The sequence below is a fragment of the Rhinoraja longicauda genome, chromosome 12 (genome assembly GCF_053455715.1).
Source record: "Rhinoraja longicauda isolate Sanriku21f chromosome 12, sRhiLon1.1, whole genome shotgun sequence".
NCBI lineage: Eukaryota > Metazoa > Chordata > Chondrichthyes > Rajiformes > Arhynchobatidae > Rhinoraja > Rhinoraja longicauda.
In genome coordinates this window covers 22,665,870-22,681,579 of record NC_135964.1, presented here as the reverse complement: position 1 = coordinate 22,681,579, position 15,710 = coordinate 22,665,870, and the positions used below count along the sequence as shown (strand labels likewise).

Here is a 15,710-nt window from a genome sequence, read left to right as displayed (position 1 = left end):
GGAGTAGGCCTGGAGAGTTTTGACGAGATTTGAGTAAGAACAAACAACAGTACAGACCATCAGAATAAAATAACCAACAAATAACCAAAGAGAAATTGTGATGAAACTGCTTAACTCAATAAGTGATGATAGTGTAGAACTAAATAGAACAAGCTGGCATAGGATAAAAGTACAGTAAAGGGGATTACTTACAATATAAGATGCAAGGAGTATGGGATAGCAAGTAATGCTGAGAGAGGTGGATGGGCAAAGACAGGGGGAGACTCACATGGATGTAAATGTCAACAGAGATAGATATATTGAATGTCCTGTATATATTGTATATAAATCTGTACATTGGAATAATGGTAGTAGGTTGTGGAGGTCAAGTCAATGGATATTTTTAACATGGTCATTGACAGATTCTTGATTAGTACGGGTGTCAGGGTTATGGGGAGAAGGCAGGAGAATGGGGTTAAGAGGAAAAGATAGATCAACCATGATTGAATGGCGGAGTAGACTTGATAGGCCGAACGACCTAATTCTGCTCCTATAACATGAACTTACTATAATTTAATACAAACTGGTTATCAATGTTCACCTCTCTTCAGAGAAGGAAATGCAAACTTCAATTAACCACATCCATGGTTGTCAATTTTTGATAAAAAACCAAGAAACATCATTATAGAGATTTCTTCGCTATTAAAGCTGATGATATAGGTAAACCATTTTTTATTAGCAATAATTTTTGCACAAGATATCCAAATGACAAGAGGAGTTTTTTTTAAAATTTGCTAATAAATAGTTTAATAAATGAGCTATTTTAATCTGTAACACTTTCAATGCTTCAATAAGAAATAATAGAAAAATAAAATACAGCAATAAGTAACTTGTACTTTGTACAAAATCTCTTTACATCATTGCTCAGCAGATATTTGCCATACAGCATATTCTGAGTGAATAAATGTTTTAGATTCAGACAACACAATTCTATCTGTCCACTCCCAGCTTAAGAGAGCTGAAACTCTAGATACTATTAACTCTAGGCATGCTGGTACATTATGCAAAATTTACATTAATTGATATTTGTTTAATGAAGAACTACAGTTGGTCCACAGATTGCTTTGTTTTGCTTAACATTTAGAAAAGATTTCTGTGTTTGCTAGAGATCAACTGACAATTTTACAAATCACAAAAGGCTGGCAAATATTTGTGCAACATTAGCATTTGTCATTGGTGCAATGGAGGGCAAGCTGTAAATTGCTGCTCTAAAGATTGCAGAAGTGACGGATAAGGTAATAAAATGTCAGAGGATTGGACACTTAGGATCACTTCTGTAGCCAGCACAGAAAAGCCTGAAAACATCAATCAAAAATTACCGTACCACTGGACTTTGCCAATCTTAAGGATTAAAAAAATGGAAACATTTCACTGCAATGTTTTCCATAATTTGTACAGATACTGAGCTATCGCCTCACAACTGCTAACAATATTGACAGGTTGCTATTGCTTTCTTATTAATTGGTGGATTGCAATGAAAAATATACATAAATGTGCAAATATTTAAGAAGAAAATGCATCCATTTTGAAATTATTTTCTCTCTCCCATGGAGGTCTTTGACATTCACTAATCATTTACTATTGGAATATTGGGAAACCATTTTACTTCTAAGCTACTGTCAGTAATATCGTGAAAGTGAGCACTCCAGGCACATAACTATTACCTGTATTCATTCATCGTGTGATTTTCCATTTAACCCACTGAGGATCTCAGCTACACATACAGATCATACTGGGAACTCAGCCAGCAAGATTAAGTAGGTAAAATGCTCAATTACTTTGGAGGAAGAAAATGCAGAATTGCTCCAGCCAATTCTGTATGCCATGGCTCAAAGTGTGGCAAAAAGAGTACTACACTGGAATATTGTAGGCTGCTCACTAGCCTGATTAGGAAATAGATATTACTGATCCTTTATCGCCACTGGGTCTAAATCCTGAAACTCTCAACCCATAAGCACTGCGGGGGAGTGGAAACAAAGAAGTGCAGATGCTGGTTTGCGCAAAAGGACACAAAGTGCTGGAGTAACTCAGCGGGTCAGGCAGCGTCCCTGGAGAACATGGATAGGGGACGTTTTGGAACTTTCCTTTTCAATAAATCTCTATGTTTTCTGTTAAACGATTACTTGTAAAAAGGCTACAGAAACTAATCATTATTAACTAATAGATCTGTTAGTAAAGATTATATTCTCCATGGGGCTAGTGGTGAAATTCTTAAGGTGGATATTTCCTTACTCCACTTTCATACCTTCACCTGTAGCTCAATGCGACTCTTAGTTTTTAGTTTTATTCTTACCTGATAGCTACCAATAACATTCATTCCTTTCAAATGCTAAGTTTCTCCAGAGAGATTTGCCCACTTTTCACATTGCCTCAGCATGCTTCTCTACAAATGAGATGACTATAAGTTGACAGAATTCATCAAACTGCAAGGGAGTTAAGATGAAAAGGTATTGTTTATCATCTAATTATTATTTTGCTCAAACCTCAGGACCCCCCTGTCCCAGAATAAATGACTAGAAAGGAGTTGAGGAGAAATTTCTTTAGCCAGAAGGTGGTGGATCTGTGGAATAAATTATCCCAAACAGCTGTGGAGGCCAAGTCTTTGGGTATTTGTAAAGTGGAGATTGACCGGTTCTTGATTAGAAACATAGAAAATAGGTGCAGGAGTAGGCCATTCGGCCCTTCGAGCCTGCACCGCCATTCAATATGATCATGGCTGACCATCCAACTCGGTATCCCGTACCTGCCTTCTCTCCATACCCCCTGATCCCTTTAGCCACAAGGGCCACATCTAACTCCCTCTTAAATATAGCCAATGAACTGGCCTCAACTACCTTCTGTGGCAGAGAATTCCACAGATTCACCACTCTCTGTGATAAAGACAAGAGATTAGTAAGGGTGTCAAAAGTTTTTGGGAGAAGGCAGGAGAATGGGGTTGAGAGGGAAAGATGGATCAGCCAGGATTGAATGGTGGAGTAGACTCCATGGGCCGAATGGTCTAATTCTGATCCTATGCCTTATGAACACATTGGAAAAATTGGTATTATAATTTAAATTGTCCTATTATTGATGTATTTGAGTAAATTATGCATAGTTACCTTTCTTTCCTGGGCCTCCTCCACTGCCAAAGTGAGGCCAAATGCAAATTGGAGGAACAGCACCTCATATTTCGCTTGGGCAGCTTACAACCCAATGGCATTAATCTTGATTTCTCTAACTTCAAGCAGCCTTTGCATCCCCTCTCTCTCCATCCCTCCCCCACCCTAGTCATAATACTAATTTCACTGTCGTCCTGTTGAGTATCACCGTCTGTATGTCATTATCACCTACCCCACTGCCAACAATGGACCATTGGGGATTCCACCTTTCCTTGATCATCATTGCTGGTTTTCATTTGTCCTTTTCATACATTTCATTCACTTATTATTTGTACCTTTTCATATCTCTAGTTCCCCTCTCCCCTGACCCTTAGCCTGAAGAAGGGTCTTGGCCAGAAATGTCATCTGTTCCTTTTCTCCAGAGATGTGTTACTCCAGCATTTTGTGTCTATCTTTACAAATTAAAATGTCTATTAATTCCACATTCTCTGTCTGAGATCCTGACCAATTTATGACTTTTATTGTAAAAGCCTACTAAGCTATTAGAGGAATTCATGGAAGTCATGTTAATTCCATGTGATCTGAAATAGTCTTCTTCAAGGGATATTACAAGCAAGACCTGAGGCACTTGTTTTGAATGTAGCTGTCCGCTCTGTTACAAGTTGGTGAATCTAAGCAGCGAATCTAATAACTAAACAAATAAGGTTGTAACACAACACCGAGTCCGCGCCGATGAATGATCACCCATACACTCGTTCTATGTTGTCCCAGTTTCGCATCCTACCCACTAGGGGCAATTTACATAAGCAAATTAACCTGCAAATTTGCACGTCTTTGGGATTTGGGAGGAAACCAGAGCACCCAGAGAACATACAAACTCTGTACAAACAGCACCTGTAGCCAGGATTGAACCCAGGTCTTTGGCACTGTAAGGTGGCAACTCTATTGCTGCGCCACTGCACTGATATCACATCTTAGAATGTTTTTAGTGAATATCTGCAATGAAAAATAATTTTAGAAGACTAAGCTGCAACTGACACTACAGACTTTTGAAAAAAGAAGTCTCAACATCTGAATTTTGAGACACAATCTCAGCAGTATGTGGGGAGGGGGGTGGGGGTGATAAGATCAACAAAATGCTCACAGAGTAAGGGCTTATGGATCCTTAAAGACAAGAGATTGTTGATAATTGCAAGCATGAAAACCAACAAAAAATACAATGAACATGCAATCTCCCCATCAGATCCATTTCACCCTTTCATTGTGCAAGCTAGTTTTAGATTGGAGGCCTTCAATTTCAGTTGATCCCTAGTTTGTCCATGTACTAGCATACCAAGAATTAATTATAAAAACAAAAAGATAAAACAAACCTTTAAATTCTGTACTGATAAATTACAAAAAGAACAACATAGAGTCAAAGTTTTGATTGCACATTTGATATTAGCAGCTAAACAGTCACAAACATGGAAAAGAGATTGCCTCTCAAACTATAATTCTAAATGTATCAATACTGTTGCAGCCACTTGGCTATGAGAATATTACCGTACGAGGTATTCAACTACACATGAAGTCTTCTTTAAATAACAATGGGAAAATTGGCAATAAGTGTATGTCAGACTCCACTTTATTAGCAATATTTGTAAGCTATACGGGTAACTGGTTTGTAAAGTTTTAGCTAAAGGATGGAAACTTGTAGAGGATTAACATTCGTATTGAAAACTTGTCCAAATGAAGAATATGCCAACTGTCAACGTCTGATAACATATCGAAATAGACAAAGCTAGGCATTGTAGTTATAAAATGTTCTCCCACTGCTGAGACACGACTCAACGGCATTCAATGAGAATTCACACATGATACCCTTTCTCCTGTATGTGGAACATGTGCAGTCTTAAAGTCTGTATACTGCTCACTACTCGCCTCTGATGTCCTATTAGTGTGACTCCAATTCTTCTCACGTCACTGGAATAAAACAGAGTAAAACTGCTGTGATCTCACAGTATGGTAAAGGTTGGAAATTTTACAGAAGTGTACTGCTGACCAAGAAAGCAGATAATTCAACCCTTTGGTCTGAGAAGAAAACAAATGATGGTTGAAAAAAATGGAGATGCGTGCAAAATGTTTGAACCAAGCTTTTTACATTTGGATAGCCCAGGATAAATGAGACATAATAGAGAAAAGTGAAGCACGAGTGACACTGTAATTATTATCTTTCTTTGCTGCAGCAAATGCCATCAACAAAGGTTATCGCAAACAAGGCTAACATTTCGTTTGTGGTCGAGTTGAAAATTGACAATTGGTTTGAAGCCATAGGAAATAAAAATGGCATCTTGAGAAAGCTTTGATCTCCCCAGACCTGTCTGCTTCAGAGTTCCGGTCCCTTGGCATTTCAAGCATTTTAAACCAACTCTCCACAAAGAATGGGTATAAATAGATGGAAGTGCTTGGAGTTTGAAGCAAGCGAAAGGGGAATAGAAAGCACTCACAATAGATGCAATGTGCGGTCTTGAATTTCAGAAATTTAAATAATAAATGGATTAATCGCACATTTTTCAATACAATTGGTAAACATCAGACACGATATTTAATCAATCCCATATCAGTTTGTAGACAAAAAACTGAAGAAAATGTATTGTTTAGTTTTGAAATACGGCGTGCAAACTAGCCCTTTGGTACACCGAGTCCATGCTGAATTTCGATCATCCGTCAACATGTTATCCCACTTTTGCATCCACACCCTACATGCTGGGTGCAATTTACATAGGCCAATAAATCTACAATCCTGCACGTCTTTGGGACGTGGGAGGAAACTGGAGGACCCGTAGGAACTCCAACGTGGTCTGAAGGGGAACATGCAAACTCCACACAGACAGAACCAGAGGTTAGGATCGAACCCGGGTCTCTGGCACTGTGAGGCAACGGCTCGACCAGCTGTGCCACCCTTCCGCCCACGGTGATTGATGATTTGCCCATGGAAGATTCTTCATTTTCACAAAAATATTCCTCTCAGATTTTTCTCACCAGTTTTCAGGAAGAGTGGTGAAGAAAGCCAGAGCATATTGGAGTTAAGTTATTTTTCCCCCAAGTTATTTGCATTTAGGTTTACAAAATGCCAGAATGCTAGTGAGACAATGGTTATGAATCTAAAAGGACTCACAAAAGATGTATTAATCAAATTTCCTTAAACAATTATAAAACTATAGATCTGTACCAACCATATGAGGAGCTGATAATGTAATGGCTGATAGTTTTAAGACTGGTCTACTTCTACTTTATTTTAGAGATATGGTGTGGAAACAGGCCCTTCTGCCCACCGAGTCCATGCCAACCAGTGATCATCCCATACATTTACACTATTAACCTACAAATCTGCACGTCTTTGGGACATGGGTGAAAACCATGGAGAAAACCCCCGTGGTCCCAGGGAGGATTTACAAACTCTGTACAGACAGACAGCACCTGTAGTCATGATCGAACGCAGGTGTCTGGTGCTGCATTACTGTGCCACGCTGAACCTAACATTTGAGGAGCTGACAATGTAATGGCTGGTAGTTTTAAGTTGATCTGCTCTTAATCTGCTCTGCTCTTCCCCATATTATCAAGAAGATGGATTGAAGTTAATGTTCTTAGTGGAGCCAAATACCGGCACTGAGAACATTGGAAAGTGGCCAACAAAATTCACTATCATTTATTTAAGCTCCTCACTTTACTCTCCATAATGTGATTGGAAATGAGTGCCCATCTGGTGACAAGTGTCTGTTCAGAGAGAACGCTTTAAGAAAACCTGCCAGGGTACAAAATATTTTTTTGGCTGTCATTACAGACTTCCCTTACTTGCTAATTGTAGAAGAAAAAAAGCAGATCTACAGGAATCTGAAGTCCTGGGCCCCGGGAAATCTCATGAACTAAAGAACAGATGGTGGGTGAAAAGGGTACAGCTCTCTCATAACCACCAGGTGCATGCATTCTTCAAGATCATCCATGGCCCAAACTCCCAAGGGTGACAGCCAAGGATGGAGGGAAGTTTATCAACGACGGGAAGAAGGAGACGGTAATGACAAAAATGCACTCTGAAGTTCCTAACTGAGGCTTAACATTTGACTTCATGTTGTAAAACACCATCTGCTCCAGTCTCACCACCACCTCTATCTCACCACTGCTCCAGTCTCACCACCGTCCCAGTCTCACCACCGCCCCAGTCTCACCACTGCCCCAGTCTCACCACCACCTCTATCTCACCACTGCCCCAGCCTCACTACTGCCCCAGTCTCACCACTGCCCCAGTCTCACCACCACCTCTATCTCACCACTGCCCCAGCCTCACTACTGCCCCAGTCTCACCACTGCCCCAGTCTCACCACCACCTCTATCTCACCACTGCCCCAGCCTCACTACTGCCCCAGTCTCACCACTGCCCCAGTCTCACCACTGCCCCAGTCTCACCACCACCCCTATCTCACCACCAGCCCAGTCTCACCACTGCCCCAGTCTCACCACTGCCCCAGTCTCACCACCGCCCCAGTCTCACCAATGGCTGTCTCACCACCGCCCCAGTCTCACCACCGCCCCAGTTTCACCACCATCCCCATCTCACCACTCCCCCAGTCTCACCACTGCCCCAGTCTCACCACTGCCCCAGTCTCATCACTGCCCCAGTCTCACCACCACCCCAGTTTCACCACCATCCCATCTCACCACCACCCAAATCTCACCACTACCCAGTCTCACCACCACCGGTTTCACCACCACCCGTATCACCACTGGCCTAGACTCACCACCACCCCAGATTCACCACAACCCCAGTCTCACCACAACCCCAGTCTCACCACAACCCTAGTCTCACCACAACCCCAGTCTCACCACAACCCCCATCTCACCACCACCCCCATCTCACCACTACCCCAGTCTCACCACAGAGGAAGACAAAATGTTTCCATTCTTTGAGAAGCATCTCCTGGAAGACAACTCCTCATCAGCTGACTAGTGCAAAATAAAAGCACAGTGACAGAATAGAAAGCCCTGCAGACCATTAATAGGCTTCCGATGTTCCCTATTATGCCTGCAGGAACTCTGAGCATGTTGTATGTCTAAGGCATCGCTAGATTCTTGAAATAAGGTTGTTCTGTCTTAGTTTTTTCAGGTTGACCTTTTGATACAGTAAACCATCTGTCTACATTACAGCATGATCACATGCCAGAGAAGATGATCTTACACTAATGTGAATACCTGTTACATAGTGGCAGGAGCCACATTAAGAGATTTGTCACTCACAAGAAAAGTTCATAGTTTAACGTTGCACTTACTCAATACTCATCCTTGTGACAGAATCCAAAGTGGTGATGCCCGCGGCCATGAAATTGTTCTTGTACTGATCCATCTTAATTGAGTCCAACCAATCGTTCACTGAGACGAAAAAAGAGAATTCTGGGAGTTCACTCGGTGATTCTGGCAACCTGCGTTGAAAGCAAACATTAAATCTCATCTGTATTCATTATCCCAACATATTTCCAACAATTTCACACAGTGATGCAGGCATCATTTGGGGTCATCTCCAAAAGTGCTGCAATTGTTTCATTTGATGAGAATTCAACCCAGGGCAGCATGAACAAAACACATTTGAGCATCGCTTATCTGTATTTGTTTCACAGCCACAGTTCATCACCTCAACACAAAAGGATTTTATTTACTTAGATCAGCCATTTATTAATGGTTGACACAAAATGCTGCAGTAATTCAGCGGGACAGGCAGCATCTCTGGAGAGAAGGAATGGGTGACTTTTCAGGTCGAGACCCTTCTGCTTTCCTACACATCCTAGCCATTTATTAATGCTTAGTGAGCGATGTTTGTGAATAAAAGCCTATCTGTGCAGTCCTCTTCAATATTTAAACTGTTTAGCTGGGTGAATCTGTTCTGAACCTCCCGCAGGCTTATGTATTCCTTCAGGGCTGTGGAGCCCAGAGATGAATGCATTTCTCCAGATGAGATCTAACCATATATCTGCACGCTGTACAATAACCGTAAACCCTCTGTTTTCATGGGATTATATAAAGTGCATTGCGTTTTGTAATGTTTTTTGAACAGTTTAAATTGTCTACTAGTTATTAGTGCTTTCTGATGCTTCGGACGCAATTTTTAGGTAACATGAGCATCAAGACGTTAATACTGCCATCCTTGTCATTATTATTTTAATCTTCTGCCTTTTCGACTGGTTTTTCTTTTTTAACACTCTTTTTTCTCACATTTCATTTCCAGAAAATAACAAAATGGACCCTTTAGACTTTACTTTAGACTTTCGAGGTACAGAGTGGAAACAGGCCCTTTGGCCCACCGAGTCCATGTCAGCTAACACAATCCGAGACACCAGGGACAACTTATACATTTTTACTGAAGTCAATTAACCTACAAACCTGAACATCTTTGGAGTGTGGAAGGAAACGGGCACCCGGAGAACAGGGAGAATGAACAAACACTGTATAGACAGCACCCGTAGTCAGGATTGAACCTGGGTCTCTGGCGCTGTGAGGCAGCAGCTGTAACCGCTTCGCCACTGAGCCATCCTAACTCTTTATGAGCTGATAATGGAGCTCAGTTCTTAGACAAAACCTTTCAACAATGCTCTTGGGATTTCCAATGCAAACCATTTGGAAATGTTTAAATAAAGAAGAAAGGGGAAAAAAAAAATCATCTTATCGAATGTGGTCCAAGTCTCAAGCAACTAAAGAAAAGATTTAGGTTTTTAGAGACACAGCATGGAAACAGACTAGCACTGAGCAGTGCTCACTCATTCACACTAGTTTTACATGATCCCACTTTCTCATCCATTCCCTACACACCAGGGGCAATTTACAGAGGTCAATTAACTTGCAAGTCGACATGTCTTTGGGATGTGGGGGAAACCGGAGCATCCAGAGGAAACCCATGTGGTCACAGGGTGAACGTGCAAACTCCACACAGGCAACTCTCAAGGTCAGGATCGGACCTGGGTCTGTGGTACTGTGAGGCAGCAGTACCACCTGCTGCACCATTGTGCTGTCCTGTCGTGGGTGAAAAGAGCACAAGAGATCCAATACCTCACTCATAACCATCACATGCATGGATTCTTAAAGATCATCCATGGCTCAAGCATTCAAAGGTGACAGCCAAGATGGAGGGAAGCTAATCAAAAACAGTTCTGCCTTTAGACTTGAGAGATACAGCATGGAAACAGGCTCTTCGGCCCACCGAGTCTACACTGACCAGTGATCACCCCCCATATACTAACACTATCCCAAACACAAGGGTCAATTTCTACCTACAAAGAATAAACACATTAGAATCGGTGGATAAACAGGACACAGAACCATCTGAGTTAAATCAGTTTAGTTTAGTTTAGTCTATTGTCACATGTACCGAGGTGCAATGAAAAGCTTTTGTTGTGTGCTAACCAGTCAACGGAAAGAGGGCCGAAAAGGCCTGTTTCCGGCTGTATATATATGATATGATATGATATGATAATTTGGGATTGGCTTTGGTTGCGATTGAGAAGTTGCTTCCTTCAGTTCTGTGGGCGATGGGCTCTATATCTGAGGGATTAAACTCTGTCAAGTGCTCCACAGTTGAACAATTACCCTGCAAAACTCACAGGCAGTGAGGAGGAGTTACTGCTGTATTTAATCGAGGAGCTTGGAACACAAGCAACCTCTGCAATGGAATAAAGCCACAAAAGTGGTGAAAAAAGACTTCTAAACCTTTGAAAAAGGATTACTTGCTAAGGAATACTGCTTCAGAGGCAGACCTCTTAGCTGAAGAGGGAATACATATTTGAAGCTAATCTTACTTAATGCATCAGCACTATATTAAATGGTGCAAATAAAATAACTGGCCATGGAAATTCACAAAACCATACTAATTAGCTTTTAATTGTTTTTAAAAATAAATTATATGTTTCACTGTTGCTTCTGTTTATCTTTTATCTGTTACCTATTGTCTATTGTCTATTGTCTTTGAGATTGTGAGATTTTATTTCTTTGGTCCTATGCTTTACTCCTATGTAAAATGAAAGCTTCAAAATTAATAGATTAAATATGATTAATAAGAGCTGGTCAAACAAAAAAATGAACAGAACATATAATTTCATTACAAATAATATATAGGGCTCCAAAGGAAGTAGAGGATGATGCAAAACATATTAATCACTTTTTACAGATAATACTTCCCCACAGTGTGAGAAAAGCAGTATTTACCTTGTTTGTTAACATTAAATTACTTCACGAAATGTTATTATACACTAATAAAGATACATCCAATTAAGTTTAGTATCAAAGCACAAAGGCATAAACAAATATGAATAATTGTCAGAAAGAAGAAATTATGAAAGATGCCCACTAACAGATATGAAAAATGGTCTTGGCATCATGTTTGGCATGGACATTGTGGGCCGAAAGGCCTGTTCTTGTGTGTATGTTCCATTGCTCCCAGGAAGAGAGAATTGATGGCCAAGTCAATAAGTCAACTAAGGCTTTGGACCAATGCTCCTCACCTTAGCCATTCATCTAAAATATATTTTTAAAAAGAGCAAAATAAGTGGAAGGAAATGGGGTGCATCAGTTAAATTAGGAAGGTTGAACTTTTATCTGAAGTCCCCTTACAGAGTATTTCACTGTTGTCAGGAATATGCAGTACAAGACTGACAGTACCTCAATGGAACAGAACAGACTGTGACAGAAATGTGTTTGCATTTGTGAGTGTAGAATAAGGTGCATGCCCTTCATATTTTTTGACACATGTTGCCATGCACACATTTTTCTCTCATTAGTTTAGTTTTGTTTATTGTCACGTGTACTGAGGTTTATTGTTGCGTGCTATCTAGACAGCGGAAAGACTATACATGATTACAATCAAGTCATCCACAGTGCACAGGTACAGGATAAAGGGAATAACGTTTAGTGCAAGATAAAGTCCAGTAGAGTCCGATTAAAGATAATCCAAGGGTCTCAAATGAGGTAGATGGTAGGTCAGGACTGTTGTCCAGTTAGTGATAGGATGGTTCAGTTGCCTGATAATAGCTGGGAAGAAAGTGTCCCTGAATCTGGAGGTATACATTGTCATATTTCTGTATCTCTTGTCATTATCGTAGGTTGCTAAGGTGCCCCTGATAGCGTAGCACTAAAGAGGCAAATAATGCAGGGCAACATTTTTACGATCTTTCCTGAAAATAATGTAACTACTGCATTAGAACTCATAAATGTCTGTATCCATTCCTTACATTGAGTGGTTCAGCACGAAACGCACCTTCGCTCTCCATCAGTTCTTTCCCTCCAGATCTCCCTCCCCCTCATTGAGTTCTCTGTATTTGCAGTGAGAGCAATGAATTGGCAGAAGCACACATGGTGAGGATTACAGGGCACTCATTTTACCTCAGATCAAAAGCAGAGCTTTCACAACAGGAAAGTATCTCAGTGGAAAACCCAAATCCTTTCTCAACAGCCTGATAATATTAATTACTTCTGTCTCCCTGGGTGAATGAAATGAAGGAAACAGTTTGGGCTATTACTTTTGGGCAAGTTGCACTCTGGGTTGATAGAGTACGCAAGACTTTGCCACAGGGAATAAATGAGGCAGACAATATTGCATCTTTTAAGTGAAAGTAGGATAGACATTTGAAGCAGAGTAAATAACAGATTTGTACAAAGAGAGAAAAGTAACAACATCAGTTCTGGAGTGCTCCAGACAAGGACAGGTGCACCTAAAGTTGCCCAAATAACCTGATTCAATAGCCTAGAGAAGTAGAGCTAAATTAAAAGCTAAACAAGATTTTTTTATAACAGGCAGCATGCCTGACACTACGCCAACACACAATATAGGGGGAAAGACACTAAATGTTGGAGTAACTCAGCGTGTCAGGCAGCATTCCTGGAGAACATGGATAAGTGACTTTTCAGGTCAGAACACTTCTTCAGGCTGATTACAAGGGTGGGGGAAACAAAGCTGGAAGAGTAACATAGGCAGTGATGTTTTTCTCTTGTTTATCATATGTAATGATTTTCTAAATATAGGTGCAAATAAACCATTTATGATTTGTCAATTAAAAGCAAGAGAATAGATCTGCAGAGATTCTATGAAACAGAATACTTTAATTGGACACTAATTATATATATATTATTATTGAAATATATCTTGTGCAGACAAAACACCTGCAGACGAAGTCTGCAGGGGGCTTTTTCTCTATGTTCAGACAGCTAATTGCAGCATTGTATGCAGTTTGGTGGCCTCACTGCAGTAAGGATGTGGTAGCAATAGAGAGAGTGCAGAAGACATTCATCAGGATATTGTCTGGAATAAAGTGTTTTAGATGTAAGGAGAGATGGGTGGAAACCGGGTGCTCTGGATTCCTCCCACATCCCAAAGGCATGTGGATTTTTTAGATTTTAGATTTTAGATTTTAGATTCTACAGCGCGGAAACAGGCCCTTTCGGCCCACCAAGTCCGCGCCGCCCAGTGATCCCCGCACATTAACACTATCCTACACACACCAGGGACAATTTTTACATTTACCCAGTCAATTAACCTACAAACCTGCACGTCTTTGGAGTCTTTGTAGGCTAATTGGCTTCTGTAAATTGTCCCTGATGTGTAGGGAGTGGGTGCGAAAGTGAGATCACATGGAACTAGTATGAATGGGCAATCAATGGTCGGCGCGGACTTGGAGGGCCGAAGGGCTTGTTTCCATGCTAAATCTCTGAAACTAAAACTAAAAGACTGAACAGGCTGGTTTGTTCTCACTTGGAATGTTGCAGGCTGAGGGATGCCCTTGTAGGTTCTTAACAAATTATGAATGGCATGGATCGGATACATATCGGATATATGGTCAGAGACTTTTTCCAAGGATAGAAGAGTCCAGAATAAGAGGATACAGATTTAACGTGGGAGGAGAGAGATGTAAAGGATATCTGAGGGTAGGTTTTTCAGACAGAGGGTGTGAGGGTTATCTGGAATGAGCTGCCAGAGGAGGTGGTAGAGGCGAATATAATGACAATGTTTTAATTGATACTTGGATATGAAAGACAGAGGAATAATGGTCGAAATGACTTTAGTGTAGAAAGGCATCACAGATGGCATGGACAAGATGGGGCACAAGAATCTGTTTCTGTGCTGTACATTTCTATAATTCCATCTTATGATTCTAATTATAATACTTATATTTGGAGATTGTTAAGATAATGTTGAATCTAGCATTCAATATTTACAATATGTTTAAAGCAAATTTACAAATTGATGTGACACATGCAGGGACCTGGAATCACTGCACAACTCCAAACTTCATTCATTGCTGTTACTACTGAAAAGAACTTAATATGTAGTTACCCTGCATGAAATATTTGAAACGCGACGAATAAAACATGCCTTCAGGCGTACTGTACCCACCCATGTACTTCTTCCACTAAGCTCTGAAGGCTGCTGGGATTGCGAATCACCTTGTCCAAGAAGTTGACAATGTCCGTGAACTTTGGCCTGTGATTACGTTCTTTTTGCCAACAGTGAAGCATGAGCTGATGGAGGGCAGCTGGGCAGCCCATGGGAGAAGGAAGTCGATAGCCTTCTTCTATCGATAAAATTACCTAGAAGAAAACGACAGCGCTTTAATTTTTTTCTTCAGTATTCCAATTGGATTGACATGATTTAAAACAGGCCACAACTTTCATAATGATTGAAAATTTAAATAGCACTGCAATATATTTTCCTTTCAAATATTTGTCTCAGTTTCCCTTTGAAAGCCAAAATTAAACATTCCTTCACTATTTGCTGATGTATGTTCCAGAATACAACCAGAAATGGCATACAAATGTTTTCCCTCATTTCACTCTTTTCTCTTGCCACTATTATTCTATGTTCCTGGTTTCCCATCTGCAACCAGTGGATACAACAAAATGCTGGAGTAACTGAGCGGGACAGGCAGCATCGCTGGGGAGAAGGAATGGGTGACTTTCGGGTCGAGACCCTTCTTCAGACTGCAGAATGGTCTTGACCCAAAATATTTTACCCATTCCTTCTCTCCAGAGATGCTGCCTGTCGTGCTGAGTTACTCCAGCACTTTGTGTCTATCTTCGGTTTAAACCAGCACCTGCAGTTCCTACCTACACATTTTGTCTGCTACCAGTGGGAACAGTTTCTCTCTGGACCATTTACACACATTATGATGTTTACTGTATTAGTCAGATCCCATGTCAACTTACTCTGTTTAGTCTATCCTCATGACTAAACCTCCCTCATCCCTGGAATCGTTCAACTGAATGTCTTCTGCACCCTTGTTGAGGTCTTCATGCTTTCCCTGCTTAAGTTTCTGCCTACATTTATTTTCATAATTATAAAGAATTATAGAGTTGTACAGCATAGAACCAGGCCCTTTGCTCCCCTCCCCCACCTCACCTCCCCCCCCAACCCCCAGCCCCCACATCTTTGTCAACTAAAATCCTGATCTAAACTAATCGGATTTGCCCACATAAATTCCTTATCCCTCAGTGGCACAGTGGTGTAGTTGTAGAGCTGCTGCCTTGCAGCACCAGAGACTCGAATTCGATCCTGAATATGGGTGC

The 15,710-nt window shown here is 40.9% G+C and overlaps 1 protein-coding gene across 1 annotated transcript in view; it reads right to left on the bottom strand.

Annotated features, from left to right (window-relative positions):
- Nucleotides 1-780: 780 nt before the first annotated feature.
- The window catches only part of epha6 (eph receptor A6), a 450,797-nt gene continuing 435,867 nt past the window's right edge, over nucleotides 781-15,710 (bottom strand). The window contains exons 15-17 of the mRNA XM_078409157.1: nucleotides 14,542-14,735; nucleotides 8,441-8,590; nucleotides 781-5,099 (exon numbers count right to left, since the gene is read on the bottom strand). Of these exons, the coding sequence (XP_078265283.1) occupies nucleotides 4,985-5,099; nucleotides 8,441-8,590; nucleotides 14,542-14,735 (459 nt within the window). The 3' untranslated portion in view covers nucleotides 781-4,984. The remainder of the gene's footprint in view (nucleotides 5,100-8,440; nucleotides 8,591-14,541; nucleotides 14,736-15,710) is intronic.